The sequence below is a fragment of the Pinus tabuliformis genome, chromosome 2_1 (assembly GCF_031772625.1).
Source record: "Pinus tabuliformis cultivar Carrire ecotype Pingquan chromosome 2_1, CPIR1, whole genome shotgun sequence".
In the NCBI taxonomy this organism is placed as follows: domain Eukaryota; kingdom Viridiplantae; phylum Streptophyta; class Pinopsida; order Pinales; family Pinaceae; genus Pinus; species Pinus tabuliformis.
In genome coordinates, this window is record NC_142299.1 from 123,797,787 (window position 1) to 123,819,417 (window position 21,631).

Consider the following 21,631-nt stretch of genomic DNA (forward strand, 5'->3'; position numbering starts at 1 on the left):
GAAGGAGTTCTTTGTGATTGTGAGCTTGGTTCAAAGAAACCCCTTGATCTTTTTGTTCTGTATTGGGCTTCCTCCTCTTCCTTTATATATTTGGCTCTATCTGCTGTTGACACCGCTGCACAAGTTTTGATTCCTATTTGTTTCTCTCCATCCCATGGCCTTTTCCCGCAGAGGTGTCTTCTAGCATGGGTGTATGAACCTTTGTAATCAGTGTTGCAATGGGGGCAATGAAATTTAGTGTTTCCACCCCCTCTCCCTGTTTCAGCCCTGTGAACATATTTCCACAATGGAGTTTGGTCTTGTTTAGTTTTTTGAGGGTCATGTTGACCCTCCTCCACCTCCTCCTCACTGGGGTTTTCACCCATTTGACTTTCTCTGGCTTCTTCATCCCCCTCTTCAGTTTGGGGCCCCCTCTGTTTCCTACTCTCCAGCACCATAATAACCATAAAAGGGACCAGGAAGAGGAAAATGCCAATAAATATTGCCAGGTCCATGGTGTTTGATGTTTGTAGGGTTTTGATTCTTGAATCTGCAAATTAATTTAATTTTTTGGGATTAATTAATTTAATTTAAATACATGATTTTTAAACAGTTAAACTCAAACATCTAAATTAAATCAACTAAATTAACTACCTAACCAGCTAAACTAACTAGATTACTAAGTTACTTACCTCTGCAGGCTTGCTCCTTGCTCCTTGGCACTTGCTCCTCGCTCCTCAGCACTTGCTCTTTGCTCCAATGCTCTTGCTCCAGCTCGAAACCTTGCTCAATGAAGTTATAATGAATGTTTTTTGGCCCATTGGGCTTATAAAACAATTTTTTTTTCTAAATTTTTTTATTTTTTTGGGTTCGGCGGATTTTTTTTTTCCGCCGAACCGCTCCCGGCCCGGCTCGAATCGCTCCGGGAGCGCGGGAGCGATCGCTCCCTGTGTCGCTCCCTAACAGACCAGGGAGCGCAAATTTTTTTAAGGGAGCGCGCTCCCGCCCGGAGCGCGCTTCGGGAGCGGGTTCGAAGGGGGGGGGGGCGCTCCCCCGCAACATGGCCCAATTGACATCTCTTTCAGGAAATTCAAAACAAAGATGAACAAATCTAGTAGCAAAATCCTCTAAAGATTCTTTAGGTTTCATTCAGAGCAGTGTTGCGGGGGAGCGCCCCCCCCCCCCCTCGCTCCCGCTCCCGATCCGCGCTCCGGGCGGGAGCGACTCGGGAGCGGGTCGGGAGCGCGCTCCCGAAATCGCTCCCGAAAAGGGAGCGATTTCGGGAGCGCGCTCCCTAAAAAAAAATTCGCTCCCTGCCTTTTCGGGAGCGTTTTGCCTTTTTTGCATTTTTTTTTTTGTAATAATGTTCGAAATGCAATTTTTTTTGAAAGAAACAAATAGTTTTTGAGTGGGGCAACTTAATGATCAAGTCTAGGCCCTAGTATTGATATGCTATTCATGGTAATGTTAAATTCTTAAAGTAAAAGTGACATTTTCTTTAATTTTCATTTTCATCCTTTTACTTAAATTTTTAACATTACCATGAAATGACTCAGGATGTTTGAGAGTGGTTTCGTCCTCATTGGATTTCATATGGAGAAAGTAGAATTTTAGATTTCATTCAAAATCCAGCAGACTTATCAGTTTTTCAGGATTTCAGGATTGGGGGATTGCAATGTTTCCATTGAATTTTGTCATGTATTAGGGTATGGAACTCATATTTAATCAAGAGTACCAATCCCTCTATGTACCTTGATGTTAGTGACATTGGTTGTCGAACTCCTCTATCATGACCCTTCTAAAAATGTACGCATCACTCAAACAAAATCTTGACTTGACATGCTATGCTTTTTCTATCTTATGTTAATGCTTAGAGGGTGATATTAATGACAAAGATCCCTATACAGATACAAAGGTAATGACAAAGATACCTCTGGATATTAATGCTTGGAGGGTGATATTAATGACAAAGATCCTGATTTTGCAACAAGACTAAAAAATTAGACATTTCTCGTGGTGGCAAGAGGCCCAAGCATAAGAAATAGATAATAGATTTACTTCTCTTTTCTAGTTTCTAGTAGCTTTTATAACTATTGACTCTTTCATATTTATTATGATATTTTTTTAAACAATATATGACAATTTAAGTTTGAAGTTGGCAATTATAACTCATTAGTAATGAATTATGAATATGATGCTTCATGGAAGTTGAAAGTTGTTTCATTTCATTTCATTTTATAACATTTCATTTCATGTTAGATATTATTTGTTGTAATGGTTACACTTAGCTTACAAGTACAACTTTGGTGATCAATGATGATAAATGTTATATATTGAATTTTAAAAGCTTGAAACTTTAAGATTGATGAATCATGAGACTCAATATGTTGTATGTTACTATGTTACTAACTTGCGGACGTGGTTGATGAAGATTATAACTTCTAGATGATTGTTGTTATATGGTTCAATCTATGTTTTTTTATGTTTTTTATGTCTATTTCATCATTCTACATGTTTTTGTTGACATATATGTATCAAAAATTAAAAAATATAAAAAATATATATATTTTTAAAAAATCGCTCCCCGATTCGCTCCCAAACCGGGAGCTTCTGAAAATGGTCGCTCCCGCTCCCGCTTCCGCTCCCGCTTCCGCTCCCGCTTCCGCTCCCGCTCCCCGCTCCCGCTCCCGCTCCCAAGTAACATTGATTCAGAGCTTATTTATCCTTTAACACATCTTGAAAATCATACCTGTCAAAAGCTTGTTGAAGCTTACTGATGAGTTGCTTGAATGAAAGGATGCAAGCTACTGGTAATGTGTGGCACCATCACTTGACGTGACCTTCAAGGGTGAGGGAGAAAAGCACACAAGCAAACTCTTCATCATCGATTTCATAAGATTCGCAAAATTTAAGGAAATAAAAAATGTGCTCGGTTATGGATGTTCCATCCTCACCATCAAACTTTAACTAAGACAACTGATAGAGAGGCTCATCAGGGATTGAACATTGACAAATGGATTAATTAGAGAAGCACCCCGGGAGCAAGATTTGAGGACGAGACATTCTAAGTAAGAGGTTCAAAAGAGACTCAACGAGCACAACTTGTCATCTGGCCCTCCTTCTAGCGCCAACTCTGTTGACAGGCTAGAATGTACTGCCAACAGCTGGGGGGTTTCCTTGTTGTGAAGTCCCAATTAGACCTCACACCGTTTGGGATAGGAACCCCATTCGGTATGTGGGCCCAACTGCCACCATGAATGTTTCCGTCCTTGGCTATCAAATGAGAAGGTGTCAGAGTCGGACAAGGATGAAATGCCTAGACAATGAAACAAAATCAGCCCAAGATCAGAAAACTATAGAAAGAGGTCAAGCAAGTCTCAACAACAATAAGGAGTATGCCATGAAAGGTATCAATTAGCCAAAACCCAATCAAACATACATGAACATGAACATTTCAGAGGTTAATTGCAGATTAGTTCACAATAGATCGCTGGCATGGCAAGAAATAAGTAAAACACAGATTCGAAAGAAAACATACATACAACAACTATGAACCAGTCCATAACATATTACATGTATGAATGCACACATACAAATGTAGTGAAAATATCAGACAACCAATATAACCACTATGAACAAGCATGGGAATCAGTGCCAAAAATGAAGAACATCTTATTATTGTTGCTGCAAATACAAGTACATATCTTGCAATTTGTCAAATCCCAATAGTGGAACATGGGCTTCTCATACCATTTCCCAATGCTAAACCCTAGCCTCACTGCAGCTCCCTCTACTAGCTTCCAAGAGCTGAGTGCCTCTAGCTCTCAAGCACAAATCAGTTGTCTAGTCCTAGCCTCAACTCAAGTGCTCAAGGTCCCCCGTCCCCTATGAGGTATGAGGGAACATTTTTAGAAATGTGGAGGGTGACCCTTCACCTCCTCATGTGACCTTTCAGCTACCCTCATGACTCTTGAGCTTACTCACTTCTCTCTCAGGCTTAATGATTGTTACATGCTCAAATCAGTCTTAGCATAGCTGCTTACATTACTGTGAGCGATATTTACATTGCGTAAAAGAAGCGGAGGATTTCTTAGAAACCCTAGAATGCTTGTTGTCCATCTGCTGCAATGATGCAGTTGCTAGGTCCTGAGACAAGCCTATTTTCCTGCCACTATGCCTCACTTGCATTCATCCATCTTTTGGTGATGTGCCTTTGAGTTTATTGAAAGGTTCTTGAAGCTTGTAAGGGACCATCTTGCTTGCTAAAGGAAACCCTAGTTACACAACCTCCATGAGAAACCCTAATCCTTCTGCATAGACCAGCATCTCGCTTCCCTCCTTTTGCCTGCAGGCAAATAACATTGGTCAGACAAAATTTTAAACAAACGATGATGCTGGAAATACAGTCAACAAATTGAAACAATAATATTAATAAATAATTAATTTAGACCCATGTGGTCAATTGTTGTGCCACTGTGTTGTCAGAGAGAGTGGATTTTACAGGGTCTCCCTGCACTTCTTCAATCAATGTTTTGTCCATGGGCCTACTATGGAATGGGTGTTGAATGTAGCCCCACTGTTTTGTAGTTTAATTGGTTTTGGGACCTGAATGTCCATCAGGCCCCAGCAATAAAGCCTGGGAAGTATCCAAAAGCTTCAATTTCAGTTCCTTTGCAAAGCCTTCTTTGATTGCTTTCTGAAATTTGTCCACTCAACTTTGTGCATTTCTGCATCTTACAATGGCATGCTGAACTGATCCTTGTGGAACAGTGTGGTTACAAGTACCTTTGCTGAACCATTCCTCATTTTCAAAGTGGTCAAATGTAAAAGTTTTGAAGAATTTTAAAGCCTTGTAGTTTGGAGAGGTAGTAAGGAACTTGAATGCCAATCTAAGGGATTTTCTATAAACAAAGGTGTTCCCAGCCCTATAAAATTCATTTCTGTACAATAGTGGCAACCCATAACCTCGTTCTTTTAGAGAAATAGATGACTTATAGAACCATTCACCTCCAGATAAAACTATATAATCGAATTCATGCAACTGATTCTTCCAGCTTTCATCAATGGTATCACGGTACAGTTTTATTTGATCCTTCGACAACCATTGTCTCATCTTCCGATTTCTTTATGAGGCATGGAGACCATAAAATTACGAGAACAAAGTTGTAAGAAGGGGAAATACTAGCACCTGATCATGGTGCGTATCCATAGGGCCTTCTACCTGAGAGAGAAGGCAAACAAGCGACTGCACATTGTTGCGAGAAAATGGAGTCTCCAATGAACCCCACACCTAATAGCCTAGGGTGAGCAGAGGGGGACCCAAAATTTTGGATATGCCCAAGAATTTTGGGTGGGTGTTGTAGCGGCTACAACACACTGGTATATCTGAAGATGCCAGCCAGTTATTTCATTGACACCTTGAACACATTCTTGCCACAGCTATATAGGCCTGAGATGATCCACATTTCTTTTTGAAGAGCCCTCAAGGTCTTTTCACACTTGATTGAGGGGATATGCTTTAATCAACCAAAAACTATCCTCAATCTCATACAGATATTTTATGCCACAAACCTTAATATGATTTTGCAGTATAAGACGATCTTCAACTTTAATGTCTGTCATACTTTGAGAGATGAGGCGTTTCTTTGTTAATAGGAGTACCTGAAGTTTCTTTTGATAAACTCTCAATAATATAGTGACGTGCCAAGTATCTTTTGCCAAGTTACTTTTGTCTAGTAAACAAATATCTCCAATGGAAGACTAATGAACCAATGACTTTAAAATAGGATCTTAGGGACAAAGAAACACACTAGAAACTTGATCCTAAGTACTAGACAAGTGCAATTCTAGGATTTCTGATTCATACATTTCCTTTTCAGTAATTAGAGTCTCAAGGAAGCATATGATAAAACAACAACAAGATTCATCAGTGGCTGCAAAGGTCTCATATATATTTCATATACAGAATACAGTCAAGGAGCATCGAATTTATGTACTACCTTCTGCGCAAATTTAACCTTCAGATTATCGACAGATATGCTTCACTTAAGGTTGTAAATATGATTAAGGAGAGTCACGGATATACTCTCGAAATTCCTAAAAATTCCACTTGAAAACTTGCATGACAATTACTGTGATGGACCCAAATCTGCGTAGGAGTGACCTTTGAGGAATATTATACATGACTTCTCACAAAATGGAATACCTTAGAACAGTTACTAAGTCTGCACACAAAAAATCTGTTAGAAGGTGTTAAAATAGGTCTCCATGAGTGACCAAATTTGAGCCCTAAGAGGGCCACAAATCTTCCCTGGAGAAAATGCCGCACCTGTGATAAGACTTCACCTCCAAATTGTTAGAGACATATTGGCGAGGACCGAACCATTCTCAATAATTTCAGAAGGTGTAGTACTATATTACTCCAACGAAGAGCCATACAAAAGAAATGACTTCCAAACTTGACTTCTTATATCAGGCTTATGCATAGGGTTGTTCAGAGAAATACCTATTTACCAGCGAGTAGCCATGACCAGAAATCAAGGGAAAGAATACGTGCTAATTATTATAATTCAAGTCACCCAAAAAGGAAATTTTCATTGCTCCACAGGGTTGAAATTAGGGCTTGCAAAAACTTCTTTCAGAAGTCTAAGATCTCATGAAAAATCTCCCACAAAAGTTGTACCCACGGGCTGTTGAAGAAAGTGTAACTAGGTTCGGTCTTCATAAATGTAATTTTGATCTTTGTACTTGTAAAAGAAAAGAAATATTATTTTTGTAAATTATAGAAATGAGTTTCTTGCTCATTGCATAGGTCTAGCACATGTCAAAGTGCTATAGGGTAGTCAAAGAGTCAAAAGAAATATTGAAGACCCTTAAGGGCATGCTACACCATGTATATTTATGTATTAGAGTCCAAGAAATACCTCCAAGCAAAGTCACAAGCCTCCTCCATATGTCGACATCATAAAAGGAAGCAATCTGAATTATAGAGATCAAGTCGACCTCAAGTTGGCCTAATAGGAGGGGCAAACTCCTATATAAAGGGTCATACAACATCACAAAAGAACCATCATCTCATCTCTGAAATCAATGAAGAAGGAAGACGAGTAAAGGGTATAAGAAGGACGAAGAAAGGTGTCTCTAGTGCAGCGAAGAAGGAAGGAAGAAAACCGAGTTTTATAGGGTTGTCTTAAGGCCTATTACAGTCACACATGCGAAGGTAGGAAGGCCCTCCTATTGCAGTCATACAAAGAGAATTGGTTGGGCTAGGAAAGAGTGCCTATTAGGCCTCTTACTCAAGCGAAGAAGGAGACTACTCAAGCAAAGGAAAGAGAAGGAGTCAAGCACCATTTTGTGAAGAAATCCTCTCACACATGCGAAGAATTAGGGCCACACTGCTGCCACATCAGATCTGCAACTATATCAAAAGAAAGAGCTCGATTGGATAAAGTATAAGGTCCTCTTCCTAAGTGAGAAAGTCTACAAAGGAACAAAGAAAAATATCTCTTCTAAGGCAAGCATAACTAGGGCTGCTATCAGTTGCTGGAAGAAGAACATAGTGAGAGGATAAAGTGCTAGAAGAAGGAGGACAAAGTGCTGCAAAAGGAAGTGATCTTGGATCAAAGGAAAAAGGCTTGACTTGTGCTTGGAGGATCTTCTTGTCAAGGGTCTAGGGTTTGGCATTTGTCAATTGTAAGAGAAATTTGAAGAAGGGTTTTCCTCTCTAGGAGAGAGAGGTTTTTCATTGGCTGAGAGCCAACATCTTGTGTTCTTGTCTCTTGTGGTTTTGGTAACTGTATGATAGAGTTAGAGAACATACAATAATAATAACAAGAAGAAGATCGCGTTAACAAGAAAAGTAAAAGTACTTCAAAAATTGTTATCATTGCTAGAAGAATCTCATCATAACTAAGATGCCCTAGATTCTTCAACATGGTATCAGAGCTAAGGTGACACATCAAGGAAGGGCATCTCAAGAGCACATACAAGGTTGAAGCATCAGATCTACAAGTTAAGGGTTTCAAATCCATCAAAGACAAGGAGGTCTACCATCTACCATGTGAAATTTTGGATACCCAAATTTCTACTGCAACAACCAATTAAGTTTCTCCTGCTTGTTAATTTTGAATCAAGTTACTTATTGGTTTCCTACAGTAAATATCGAAACTAATACACTGCAGTCTACACCATTTAAATTATAAGCATAAATAAGAAACTGAACAAGAAAGAGATACAACACATCTATACAGTGATTTTTTGACAATTGTCCCCAGAAAAACCCAGTGTGGGAAAACTGGTGCAGCAGCTGAGGGTTTTATTATTAAGCAGTAGTAATTTCTGAATACAATCTCTGGATGCCTTCTTGGCTATCTAGTACAAAGAATATCATTGACAGAGTGATAAGTGAGGTTACGTCACACTATCACTAGAAATCCTGGCTAATCCAACCACTGAATGAACGACCCCTGGCTGCCTCCGCGCAGTCACTACATCAACCTAGCGTCACACCCTCTGGGTGTAGGAATTTACAGGGTAGGTTCCTTAGATAGAACACCAAATGACACCGCTCACAAACAAATCATAGATCAGTACACCAATGTTCTTGATGTGGTTAAAACCCTCAAAGAGGGAAACAATTCATGACCTGAGCCAATGTGGCCACTTCAGGCAATTTATTAATGTAAAAGAAAGAAAATTTACATCAACTTCTCTCATGAACGGTCACCTAACAAATGACCCTCCATGCTCTTTAAATAGAGATCATGGACCAATCGGTTGTTAAGCCACGGATCAAGTGTCAGTAATACCGAGGAGAGAATGAACCGTCGAATCATTCCATGTCTAGAACATATCGTGACCGTTGGATTGTAAGTTACAAAAAGTACATACTAAAGAAACACACTTTACCTAACTATACACTAGACCAAGTTGTATTTAATTATTTCCTATGTGTCGGAATATGCTAACATCCCCCCTTAAGAACAACTTGGGATAGGATTGAAGGATGTACAAAGATGACACAATAGGAGAAGGAAGGAGGCATTAGAGCCTATTCCCCCTTAGTGACAACTTCCTGAACTCCAACCATAAATCGAAGTTTTGTAAACTTTGCCTCAGTGAGAGCCTTTGTAAAGATGTCTGTAACTTGATCATTGGTTGAACAATAGTGCACTTCAAGAACATGGTCATGAATGAGCTTTTTGATGACGTGCATGTGTAGTTCAATGTGTTTGCTGCGTTGATGTTGGACTAGATCTTTGCATTGTTGGATGGCACTTCGATTATCACACCAACATGTAGTTGGATGCTACTGCTGAAAACCAAACTCTGACAAGATCTGACGAAGCCACAAGGCTTCCTTACGAGCTTCAATAGCGCCATGATACTCTGCTTCTGCTGAAGAAAGAGAAATGGCAATTTGTTTCTTGCAAGCCCATGTAATAGGTCCAGAACCAAGTGTGAAGACACAACCTGCAGTAGACTTCCAATCATCAGGGTCACCAGCCCAATCAAAATCAGTGAAACCAACCAATGGAGGAGATGCTTCTGCACTGTAATGAATCCCAAACTGAATTGTACCTCGAACATAACGAAGTATTCTTTAACTGCTTTCCAATGACTTTCATGTGGGTTTTGCATAAACCGAGCAACAAGGCCAACAACAATGGAAAGGTTGGGACGAGTATGGGTCAGATACAAAAGTTTTCCAACAAGCTGACAGTATAAGGTAGCATCAATTTCAGGGGAAGTACAAGTGACCGAGAGTTTGGCTCTAGACTGAAAGGGAGAAGGGGTTGACTTACAGTCTTCCATGTGAAAGTGGCATAGAAGATCACAGACATACTTGGACTGGGAAAGGGAAATACCTTCTTTGGATTACAAGACTTGAAGACCAAGAAAATAATGCAAATGTCCTAAGTCTGTCATTTCAAACTACTTTTTAAGGTTAGACTTCACATGGTTTATAAGGTTGGGATCACTACCAGTAAGGATAAGATCATCAATATAAAGAACAAGTATGATAAGAGACTTACTCACTTTCTTGGTGTGGATAGTATTGTCAGAATGACACCTAGAAAAGCCAGTATCTAAAAGAAAGCTATCCATTTTGGCATACCAAGCCCGAGGGGCTTGCTTGAGACCATAAAGGGATTTCTTAAGCCGACATACAAGGCTGGAGTCTATTTGTATAAAGCCAGAAGGTTGTTCCATATAGATGTCTCCATGCAAGTCTCCATGCAAGAAGGCAGATTTAACATCTATTTGATGGACTTCTCATTTGAAAGAGACAGCAAGGGAAAGAACAAGATGGATAGATTTCATTTTGGCAACAGGGGAGAAGGGTTCAATATAGTCAATGCCTTCAACTTGTAAAAAACGCTTAGCAGCAAGACAAGCTTTATGTTTATCAGTGTTTCCATTTGGTCCAAACTTGGTTCTATAAACCCATTTGCATCTAACAAGTTTTTGTCCCTTGGGAAGTAGAACAAGGTTGTTGGAATTTCTAAGTCTAACTGTTAGAAACCCTTCTTGTACTTTTTTGATTTATTTCTGCCTACTTGTTCTAATTAATTAACAAGTTATTTACCAAGTAAATACTGAAAATAAATACAAGTACATGCTCAACACATTACAGATCATTAACTGAAGGAAAAAAAACAAGCACACAAGTGACACCGTTGTTTTTGGACCAATGTCCCTAGAAAAACCAAATGCGGAAAAACCGGTGCAGCTATCTGAGTGTTTTAATTATTAAGCAGTTTCAGAATACAATCTGGGTGCCAAAACTAGCTCACCCAACAGAGAATAATATTGGCAATAATACCTCTCAGTTGGATACAGATTTTCTGGCTGAAACCCCGGATAAACAATTTGACAACTCCTAACTCCAATTTGCCCCATGAAAACCCCAACGTCAGCCTCTAGGGACTGTGTCAACCATTTATGGCCCAGCGTCTGCCCAATGTCACCCTAGCTCGCCCTACGTCAGCCTCTGGAGGCATTGCGTAAGCCCTTAGAGCCTCTGCATCACCCATGCTGGCTCTTTGAGGCACTGCGCAACTCCTGGTTGTCTCTGCATGAGTCCTGTCTGGCTCTGCGTGAACCTCTGGCTGGCTCTGCGTCCCTCTCTCCCGACTTTTGCGTTGATCCTCCTGGTACTATCTTTGCCTCTCTACTTCTGTATTCATTGCCCCTCGGCTACAACTCTGATCACTCTTTCGACTTCCTCAGCAAACCCTGCCCCAGAAAATCGAAATCTTGATCAACTCGATGTGTTCTCCAAGTGACCCTCAAGCCTCCTCCTATACTTTTCTCATTGACAATTCAACGGCCGAGATTAAGTCCCTAATCAATGGATAAGATTAACTCTGGCTTGATCCATGACTTTTGGACCATTCTAACATAGTTTTATATTAATTCACATTAATATTTTATTTTCCCTAAGTTTAGACTTAGGGACTCCATTAAAAATATTAAATATTTTAATATCTCCCAAACTGTTTAGAATCTGCGCAAACCATTTTTGGGTATTGGAGATCTCATGTGCTTTAGCCTTTCCACCAATTTTCGTGGCTAGAGCACATCCGATGCTACCCCAAATCAACGCTCCATCTTAGCAAGGACTGTGCTATAGTAATACTCCTCACTGAGCATCACCCTGATGATCTGACATCAGTCCTTGTGTTGATGCTAGGCCCGCTGCCTAGCATCCTCTGCATTGTTGCATCATGTACTGCTACCCATGGCCCTGCCACTGCCACTGCTACATATGTACGACATCCCCTCTCATCATGCTGCATCGTGTTGCCCATAGCACTGCAACTTAGTTACTGAGAAGTAAGTAACTGATCTCCCAAATCTGACATCTCTATCAGGGTAGAGACACCCTCGATGCTGAAACTCCCTCTGTCGCTGACAAGTGCCCCTTCCCTCTGCGTTGCTATAATGACCAAACACAGTAACTAGAATCTGAAATACAGAAAGCCTGAAGAATTTAAATTTGTACTTACCTGCTGATTCTACTGGTGATGTCGTGGCTATTTTGATCCAATCTCCGGGAGACCAATACCACCCAGCCAGACTGAGCAACCTAGCTGCTCAATCCAGAAAGCTTCTCAACAGAAGCTCTCTGTCCCTCCGTGCCCAGAACCTCAGACGGCTTAAAGCTCTTCCAATGGATAGTTATCTTCCTCCTGGTTTTCTCCTGGTGAATTTCTGCTTCTGGTTCTTTCTGCTCGTCTCTTGTTTTTCCCCCCTTCTCTCGGTTCAGGCCCCCGGTTTTATCTACGGGCCGGCGGTGGCCACCCTCCTACCTGCAGCCACCACCTTCCCTCGTCCTGACACGCCTTCCACGCATTGATGCTCTCAGATCTTTTCCCTGTCAAATGCGTTCTGCTATAAATGTTCAGTTGATTGTAAGCGCCCCCTTTATTTGATTTTTGGTTTTCAGCATATAGTTTAGTTTTAAAGTTTTAATTTATATAAGTCTATAAAGTTTAATTATATGTTTTATAAAATTTAATTTATATAAGTTTATAAAGTTTAATTATATATTTTATAAAATTTAATTTATATATGTTTATAAAGTTTAATTATATGTTTTATAAAACTTAACATATTTATTATTTAAAATTCATCATATTTGTTTTATCATAAAGTTTAAAATTTTTACATAGTGGATCAGTTTAGATGGGCTGTTACATACACCCCCCCTTCTGAAAACTTCGTCCCGAAGTTAGAGTTTTAGGTTCAAGGTTTTAATGGACATGACCTTTTCTATCCAGGTCCCCAAGCTATTCAAAATCATCCTATCCTCCCTAATCTCTTCTACTCCCATCCTATCCGTCCTCTACCGGAGTATGCCATGGCGTCAGTTTTACTGACCTGACCATTCATAAACTCTAAGGTGACAGCGTCGGCTATACCGACCTGATTCCCAGTAGGCATCCGACAGTCATCATCACACGTCTAGGGGAGCGTGATCCGCACAGTCCTCCCATGACTCCAGGGTTCGAAGGATAAACGGTGGGCAACACCTCCACCCCTCCTAGTAGGATTTAGGGTTAATACCCTATCATAGAATCACTTGGAGCTTTAATTGTTCTGAGGTTCTGTCGTCACGTGGTCATCCCGGTAACTGTGTATTACCTGCAATCAGATGCTTATCCATGCATTCGTAAAATGTGCATCAGCATATTCAAAATAACTCACATATTATTCCCTTATGAATTCACCTATGATACTATAATACAACATATTTTGCCATATTCCATGCATGTCTTTTGACGTTCATCTAGAATGTATTCACTTCCTGATTTCTATCCCATTGATCATATTTGACAAAAATAAATAAATCCGATCTATAAATAAATGTCTTTACTTTAACAACTATAATTTAGTAAAATGAACCACATATATTGTTTTGGTATCCATGTACCAGCAGGAATTTAAACATATATTATGCCATAAAGTTTCATGTTTATCCATAATCATTCAAAATGTTTCTGAGTCTCTGATTGTAGTGAAGTAAATATATACTAAACATAGTGTAAAGTTCTTCAAAATGGACATAAATTAGGGTATCTTTGACATATGTCCTCTGTATTTTCCCAAGTTGCTGATCCAGGACTATACTTGTCCCATTGGACCTTAACTTGGTCCACCAGACGGTTCCTCAGCTGTCGAACTCTACGTTCCACTATACGTAACGGTTCGACCGTTATGACTCCCTCGTCCGATACCTGCAATTCTTTCCACTGGAGGTTATGAGATAGATCAGCTATATAATGTCTTAATACAGAAACATGAAATACATTATGAATTCTATGCAGGTGAGGTGGCAGGGCAAGACGATAGGCAACAGGTCCGACTCTTTCCACGACTTTAAACGGTCCTATAAATCGGGGTGACAACTTTGTCCCTTTTCCGAATCGAATAGTACTTTTATTTGGTTTGATGCGGATGAAGACCTGATCCCCTACTTCATACCTCCTATCAATTCGGTGAGTATCAGCATAACTCTTTTGTCTATCCTGTGCTTCCTTTAATCGCTGTCTAATTTGTCTGACCTGAGCTTCCATTTCATGGATTAGTTCTGGTCCTATTATCACTCGATCTTCTAACCTGTCTCAACTTAACGGTGTTCTGCAAGGTCTGCCATATAAAGCTTCAAATGGAGGCATCCCAATCGAACTGTGGTAACTGTTGTTGTATGCGAATTCGACTAAGGGTAAATACTTTTCCCAGTGTGATTGCTGATCCATCACATACATTCACAACATGTCTTCAAGTACTTGATTTACTCTTTCAGTTTGCCCATTAGTCTCAGGATGGTAAGCAGTGCTTAAATTTAGCTGAGTACCTAAGGCTGTTTGCATGCAAGTCCAGAATCTGGAAGTGAATTGCGAATCTCTGTCGGATATAATCTTCTTAGGTACTCTATGAAATCTGATAATTTCATTTATGAATACTCGAGCTACGTCAACAACATTGTAAGTATCTCTTACCGGAATGAAATGGGCGCTTTTTATTAATTTATCCACCACTACCAGAATGGCATTATGTCTTTGAGAAGTAAGAGGTAGTCCAGTGATAAAATCCATAGAAATGGTCTCCCATTTAGACATAGGAATGTCATGGGGTTGTAAGAGGCCCGCTGGGTGACAATGATCTGCCTTTACTTGCTGACATTCCAAACATTTTGCAACAAATTGAGTGATATCACGTTTCATGCCTGCCCAAAAGAAGAGTTTCTTGGTATCCGCATACATTTTCCCTACTCCAGGATGAGCACAATATACTGCTTTGTGGGCTTCCCCAAGGATGGTATCTCGAAGATCTTTATCATCAGGAATGTACATCCTTCCATGGAATCGTAAGATCCCATCGTTTTCTAATTCATAACCCTCAAATATAGATTCTTTTGCCTTAATACCCTCAAGACTTGCTCTCACCTTTAAATACCAGCTGTCTTTTATAAGATGATCCAGTACTCGTTGTCTTAAGTCCACTTTAATGGGTATGAGGGAAAATATCCGAGGCCTCCTGCTTAAGGCATCGGCTACTACATTTTCTTTTCCCTTAATGTATGATATTCCGAAGTCATATTCACTTAGGAATTCACTCCATCGCCTTTGCCTGGCATTTAAGTCTCTTTGGGTGAACAAATATTGTAGACTTTGATGGTCGCTTTTAAGTGTAAAATTTCGTCCCACTAGATAGTGTCTCCAAATCTTTAAAGCTAGCATTACAACGGCCAATTCTAAATCGTGAGTAGCATAGAGTTCTTCATGAGGTTTTAGCTTTCTGGAAGCATAAGCTATCATTCCCCTATCTTGCATCAATACTGCACCCAGCCCTTGCTTGGATGCATCAGTACATACCGTAAAGTCTTTTCCCATATCAGGGACTCTTAGGATTGGTGCACTAGTGAGTAGTTTTTTGAGTTCAGAGAATGCTTTATTACATTCCTCGGTCCACTCATACTTAACACCTTTACGCTGAAGGGTTGTGATTGGCTTTGCGATTTTGGAGAATCCCTCCACAAATCTCCAGTAATAACCGGCTAAACCCATAAAGCTTCGTATCTCATGTGCATTTTTCGGTATTGGCCATTCCATGATCGCTTTTACCTTCTCAGGATCTACTGAAATCCCTTCACCTAATATGATGTGACCCAAATAATGAATCTTTTCCTGAAAAAAAGAACACTTGGATAGTTTTCCATATAACTGACGTTCTCTAAGGCAGGACAATACTATCCGCAAATGATCTTCATGCTCTTCTTCATTCTTGGAATAGATGAGAATATCCTCTAAAAAGACTTGCACAAATTTATCAAGATATTGACGGAAAACACTGTTCATAAGATTCATGAACACGGCTGGCGCATTTGTTAACCCAAATGGTACCACAGTAAATTCATAATGTCCAAAATGTGTCCGGAATGCAGTGTTAGAGATATCATTTTTAGAAATCCTTAGCTGATGATACCCTGATCGAAGATCAATTTTTGAAAAGACAGCAGCTCCTTTCATTTGATCGAAAAGATCATCGATTCGCGGCATAGGGTATTGATTCTTTACTGTAGCTCGATTCAAGTCTCGATAATCTATGCATAATCTTAAGGATCCATCTTTCTTCTTCACAAAAATTACAGGAGCGCCCTAAGGTGAGGTACTGGGCCGAATATGCCCTATATCGAGTAGTTCCTTCAACTGGATTTGCAATTCCTGAAGTTCTGGAGCTGTCATTCTATAAGGCGTTTTAGAGATTGGTTGGGTACCTGGCTTTAATTCAATAGTGAGATCCAATTCTCTTACCGGGGGTAATCCAGGTAGTTCCTTTGGAAATACATCCGGGAACTCGGCTAACACCGGATATTGTTCTAAGGATGGCCCTTTTTCTTGGCTTACTTCGTGAATTGCATAAGCCTGACAACCCTTTCTTAAACAACGCTTCACCTGCATTGTCGAAATGTATCGTAAAGAAACTTCCCTCTTGATTCCCTGAATTTGGATTACTTCTCCCTCATCATTTATGCCCAGAATCCTTTTTCCATAACAGTCCACCCAAGCTTGGTGAGCTTCCAGCCAATCCATACCTATGATAAGATCATACGTTCCTAAGGCTGTGACATAGACTTTCAGTTTAGTCGAACAGACCCCTAAGTCAATTTTGCATTGATCCACACTCAAGCCCACGGTTTGGAGTTCTCTTGAGGCCATTTCCACTTGGTGGAAATCATTTTGTCTACGAGCTGCCAACCCACATTTGTTTAATGCATATGACGAAATGAAACTATATGTGGCACCAGTATCAAATAAAGTTTTGAGTTTTATGCCATTGATAATACCTGAAGATTCCACTACAGTGGATTGATGGGCTGCTTGGTCGTGGTTGACTACTGCATGAATTCTGTGATTACCTCGATTGGCTGATATCGGCTCCTTCCCAGTCCTATGCAATATATTCGATGAAGTTTCTGGGCAGTCACGCTGGAAATGCGGTCCCCCACATCCCCAACAATTGAGCTGCGTTGATCCTCTTGAATCAAGGTGTGAATTTCTAGAGGACGAGCCGCGTCCTCCCATGTTGATTCCTCTCGCACTCCTTCCTCTACCAGCAGTCCCTCGCGATGCCCATGGTCTGGTGTTGGATGATTCCGCGGCTATAGTGTTTACTGCCATGGGAACTCTTGCCCCCACATTTGGGGTAAACCTGTTACCGTAAGGTGGCCTCGAGCTACCTCCTCTGAAGAAGTTCCGGGGAGCCTTCCCTGGAAATCCTGATTGTAAAGGCCCTGCTGGCCCCATATCTTTTTTGATTCCAAGGTGCTCTTCTGCATAACGACCACATTCGACTGGCTCGGCTACTGATGGGGGTTTCCACATGCTTACCAAGGCTCTGATGCGAGGATTTAACCCAAATATGAAGTGTTCAGCTTGACGTTCATCAGAATCTAAGTAGTGAATGTATTTTACAAGTTCCATAAACCTTATCTCGTATTCCTCCACCGTTTTATTTCCCTGAATTAATGTATGGAAGGCTCTGGCCTGCTGTCGTTGAAAGTATGGAGGCAAATACTTTGTGCGGAACCTTTCCTCAAATAGTTCCCAAGGGACATTATCCGATGTAAGGTGCAGCTACTTTTCCAGATTTCCCCACCAAATCAAGGCACTTTCCTTTAGTTGAAACACGGCAATTTTTGTTTTTGCTGAAGGCGAATATTCTCTTAACCTAAAGCATCGGTTCATCCCTTCCAACCATGCTTCAGCGTGTTCACCTGCTCGACCTCCTGAGAATTCTGGGAGTCTAATTTTCTGGAGATCCCTAGAAATGTCTTCTCTCGATCTTCTGGGCTCAAAATTATTCTGTTCCGCTGAACTGGTGGCTACAGGTTGAAATTCCCCTTTGGTTTTGGCCTTAGTTGATTCTTTTAATGTTTCCAATAAGGCCTCCAAAGAATTCATTATCACAGCCAACTCTGGCGCTGGGGCGATTGATGTTGATGATGGTCTTGGCGGTGACGCTGGTGATGGGGATGATGATGGCGACGGTGGCGGCATTAATGGTGGTGATGCTGCCTGATCACGTCGTCGTCGCTCATACGTCCTCACCATTGTGATGGTTCCTGAACACATAATAAAATTCTGTAAAAATTTTTGAGGTGGATAACCGAATTTTTAACACACAATTTCCTTTTGCAACATCACATTCATAAACGGGTATAGTTTTGCTATTTTTACCCGCTAGGCGGATCTTACTGGTACCGAGGTCAAGGAGGGTGGTCTCGTGACCTCCTTGTCCTAATGCAGGGTATTCTATCCTAATATGAATAATGCAAAAGTGTATGGGTATTAGCCCCTAAGGTAAGGCACCTAAAGTTTATTTACCTAACAACATCCACAAAATGAAAATGTTAGATGTTTCGGTTTGCAATGTACATCGGTAACATACCTGTCATATCTCAATCTGACTATCACATTTAAAGAAGGTCATATATGATTATTTTATTAGATAACCCTGAGTATGTTGACAATGATGAAAAAAACATGAGAGTCCAACAAAGAATCACGTTTTAATTTATTATTTCTAGCCATGGTAAATTTACCTGATGCGAATGATTGAGTAGATTCTTTTATCTTCATTAATTAAGAGGTCTACTAGCTACGTGACTAATAGTGTATGGGTACTTTTGTAATTTTCTTAATATCATATATATTCTACTTTATTAGTTCCTTCTAGAGCAATGTAATCTGGTGGTTCAGCAGCAGTAATATATATAGTTTGCAGGGGTGAAAAAAAAACCACATAACTGCACTTGTTTGCTCAGTTCTCTAAGAAATCTTCTAACTTTGTTTTGCTTCTCTTCCAGTGCTACTCCTGAGGTTCCTTTCTGGTTAAAACTCTTAATTTCACGGACTGCTGCATTATTGATCCCCTCGACTGAAAAGGAAATGGTGCTTGCTTCTACCTTAGATGCTGATCTTAACTGTGATGCAAGCAAGTATCGCAATAACTGTAGCTGCCCAATATGGGCCAGGCATTCAACCAATGGTTCTCACGTTGAATTTATGATTTCAACCTTTTTGTATACAGAACCACCCAGGTAAGGGATTGAAGCAGGTGGAGCTAATGCAGCATCCAGACTCCCAAGTTGCTCCAGATAGCTTGTAATATCAGTATCACTGCTATCAGTGCAGCGTTGAGGCCTGTAGTTACAGTAAAAGGATGTTGATTTTTTTTGAAATGTTTATGAGATCAGAATCGAAATAACTGTCGAAGATCAGTTTTATTTGGCATTGTATAGATGAATTTGTTAGCATACGAAGTTGTGAATACTTTTGTTATCAAACAGAGGGTGCTGATAAAATATTTTCGGGCCCTGTTATTAAGGCAGCAAGCTATTCAATTTACTCCTGTGAATTTTATTTTGAGATGCTAAGATATCAATCATTTTAGAAATTTCTAGACATTTCTCCTCCTAGCATAAACAGTTGGTACACGACGATGTGCATCTGGTTCCGTAGATCAATTAGTGCACGTTGAAGGCTTCTTGTGATGACAAAACTTAAGAAATATCAGTCATCCCTGAAGGTCCAGGATTCAAGCAATCTGAAAGACCGCAACCAAACATCTCTTTCCCTTCTAAACACACGTTTTCACTTTAATTTTTAGCTTTGTTGAAATTAGTACTTTTTCTAAAATTTCCATCCCTTGCTATAGTGCACTCTAAACAATCTTCCAAGAATATTTTGTTCTATTTTTGTATATGTTTTTTTTTTTGATTTCTTTTACTGTGTATTTTGACTCTTGAAAGCTTGAATGAATGGAATGCCTCTCATCACTTGTTAGAAATGAATCAGCTGGAAGGTTAAGCATTGACATGTTTGCAAGTTCATCTTTTATTGTTGTAGCTTGCAACTATTATTTCTATGAAGGGATGCATTCAGTGGTCCAAACATGGTTCCAATAGAGATCATCATGAGAGAACCGATTTTTTGACTATGGATAGAGAACAAGGAGCAACTGAAACATCTGGAGAAAATTTAAATGGAAATCCGGTCACGCTACAAAGCTACGATGAATGGCAAGAAAACAGAAAGAAAGCTGGCTTTTGGGGCTTTACCATGCAAATTGTTTTCCAGACATGTGCAGGTGCTGTGATGCTGACAGACATTGTTTTCTGGTTCATTCTTGTTCCCTTCCTGTCATCCAAACATTTCAGGTTGAAGTTGTTGATAGGATGCATGCATTCAGTGAATGCTTTTTCCCTTCTTATTGACACTGCGCTCAACAATATGAACTTCACTTGGTTCCGAGGTGCATATTTTGTGCTGTGGACTACAGTGTACATCATTTTCCAGTGGATTCTCCATGCACGCGGTTTCACTTGGTGGCCATATCCATTTCTTGAGCTTGCAAAGCCATTGGCTCCATTATGGTACTTTGGCTTGGCACTCTTGTGCATCATATGCTATGGAATCTTTGCTTCGGTTATAGAGCTCAAGCGACGACTCTTCCCCAAATGTGGTGAAGCATATTTCTAGTCGTGATGGAAGAAGAGTAATCATGCGTATTGTCAGGGCATTTTAGTATGACATAGTTAGCGCTTCGAGAGTTGGGAGGCACGGCATCGAACAGAGGCTCGGATTGCAGCCCCTTCAAATCCATACCGCAAACATAAAAGAAGGAACTATTAAAAGAAAGTAACAAAGGGACGTCTGCAGATCGAGAGCAATAGAGTACAGAACTTTGGCGGTTATAACAAACGCGCCATGGTAAATTCTGTGATTAATGTATATCAGAATAAGGCTGACGGTTACGATAACCGCGGGCGTATACCGTGGGAAGGTTACACGGATGCGATAAGTTTTTTTTTTAACCTAATAGCATCACCGGATTTGCAGCTGAGATATCACGAGGTCGCATCCCATCAAAGTATCACTGGTGATTTATACAAACATAAAATCGATGGTTATTTCGGTAGATCGCGAGATCAAATCCGCGTAAAGATCTTTCATCAAGATCTTAAACTATCTGATTGCGCGGAAGCAAAAAAATTCAAGCTATTGGGCATAGTAACATCCGAAGCGATAACTTTTGACATCGCTCAGTTCCATATACCTGTATAGGTAGTGAAAAAGGAAACAAGAGGCCAGCGGAATAAAATTCGTAGAAAGATTGCTTTTATTAATTTTCCATGGCAGCAAGTACATGCTTTTCTAGTATTTGTCAGCCTTGCAGTCGCGCAATTCGTGAAGCGTTCCAACTGCATCCTCAACCAGCAGCATCAATATCCTCAAAGAAAATCTATTATACCGTGGGAAGGTTACACAGATGCGATAAGTTTTTTTTTTTAAAAGTTTGGAAGTATATTATAAAGATTTCAAAGGAATTACCCATGACGGTTCACAATGGACACAAACGATTTTTGAAGAAAAGGGCAGTGAATGAAATACAGAGACGACAGCCTGTAGAGGGTTTTAAAAAAAAAAAAAAAAATCAATTTCATTCTTCATATACCAAGAACAACAAATTGTGGCATGTAAGGTCGAAAAGGGTTTGAACAACACCCTCTGATACCATCTGTAATGACCAAACACAGTAACTAGAATCTGAAATACAGAAAGCCTGAAGAATTTAAATT

At 40.1% G+C, this 21,631-nt stretch overlaps 2 protein-coding genes and 1 pseudogene across 5 annotated transcripts in view; 2 read left to right on the forward strand and 1 right to left on the reverse strand.

Moving 5' to 3' along the window:
- Window positions 1-21,631, forward strand: part of GCP1 (glycoprotease 1) — a 316,675-nt gene that overhangs the window by 242,299 nt on the left and 52,745 nt on the right. The gene's annotated exons all lie outside the window — the stretch shown is intronic.
- Window positions 4,568-5,601, reverse strand: LOC149199081 (protein trichome birefringence-like 26 pseudogene; annotated as a pseudogene).
- Window positions 18,939-20,531, forward strand: LOC149199082 (uncharacterized). The gene is made up of 3 exons (XM_089403654.1): window positions 18,939-18,988; window positions 19,081-19,090; window positions 19,899-20,531. The coding sequence occupies exons 1-3, from the start codon at window positions 18,939-18,941 to the stop codon at window positions 20,529-20,531; spliced, it is 693 nt and encodes a 230-aa protein (XP_089259780.1).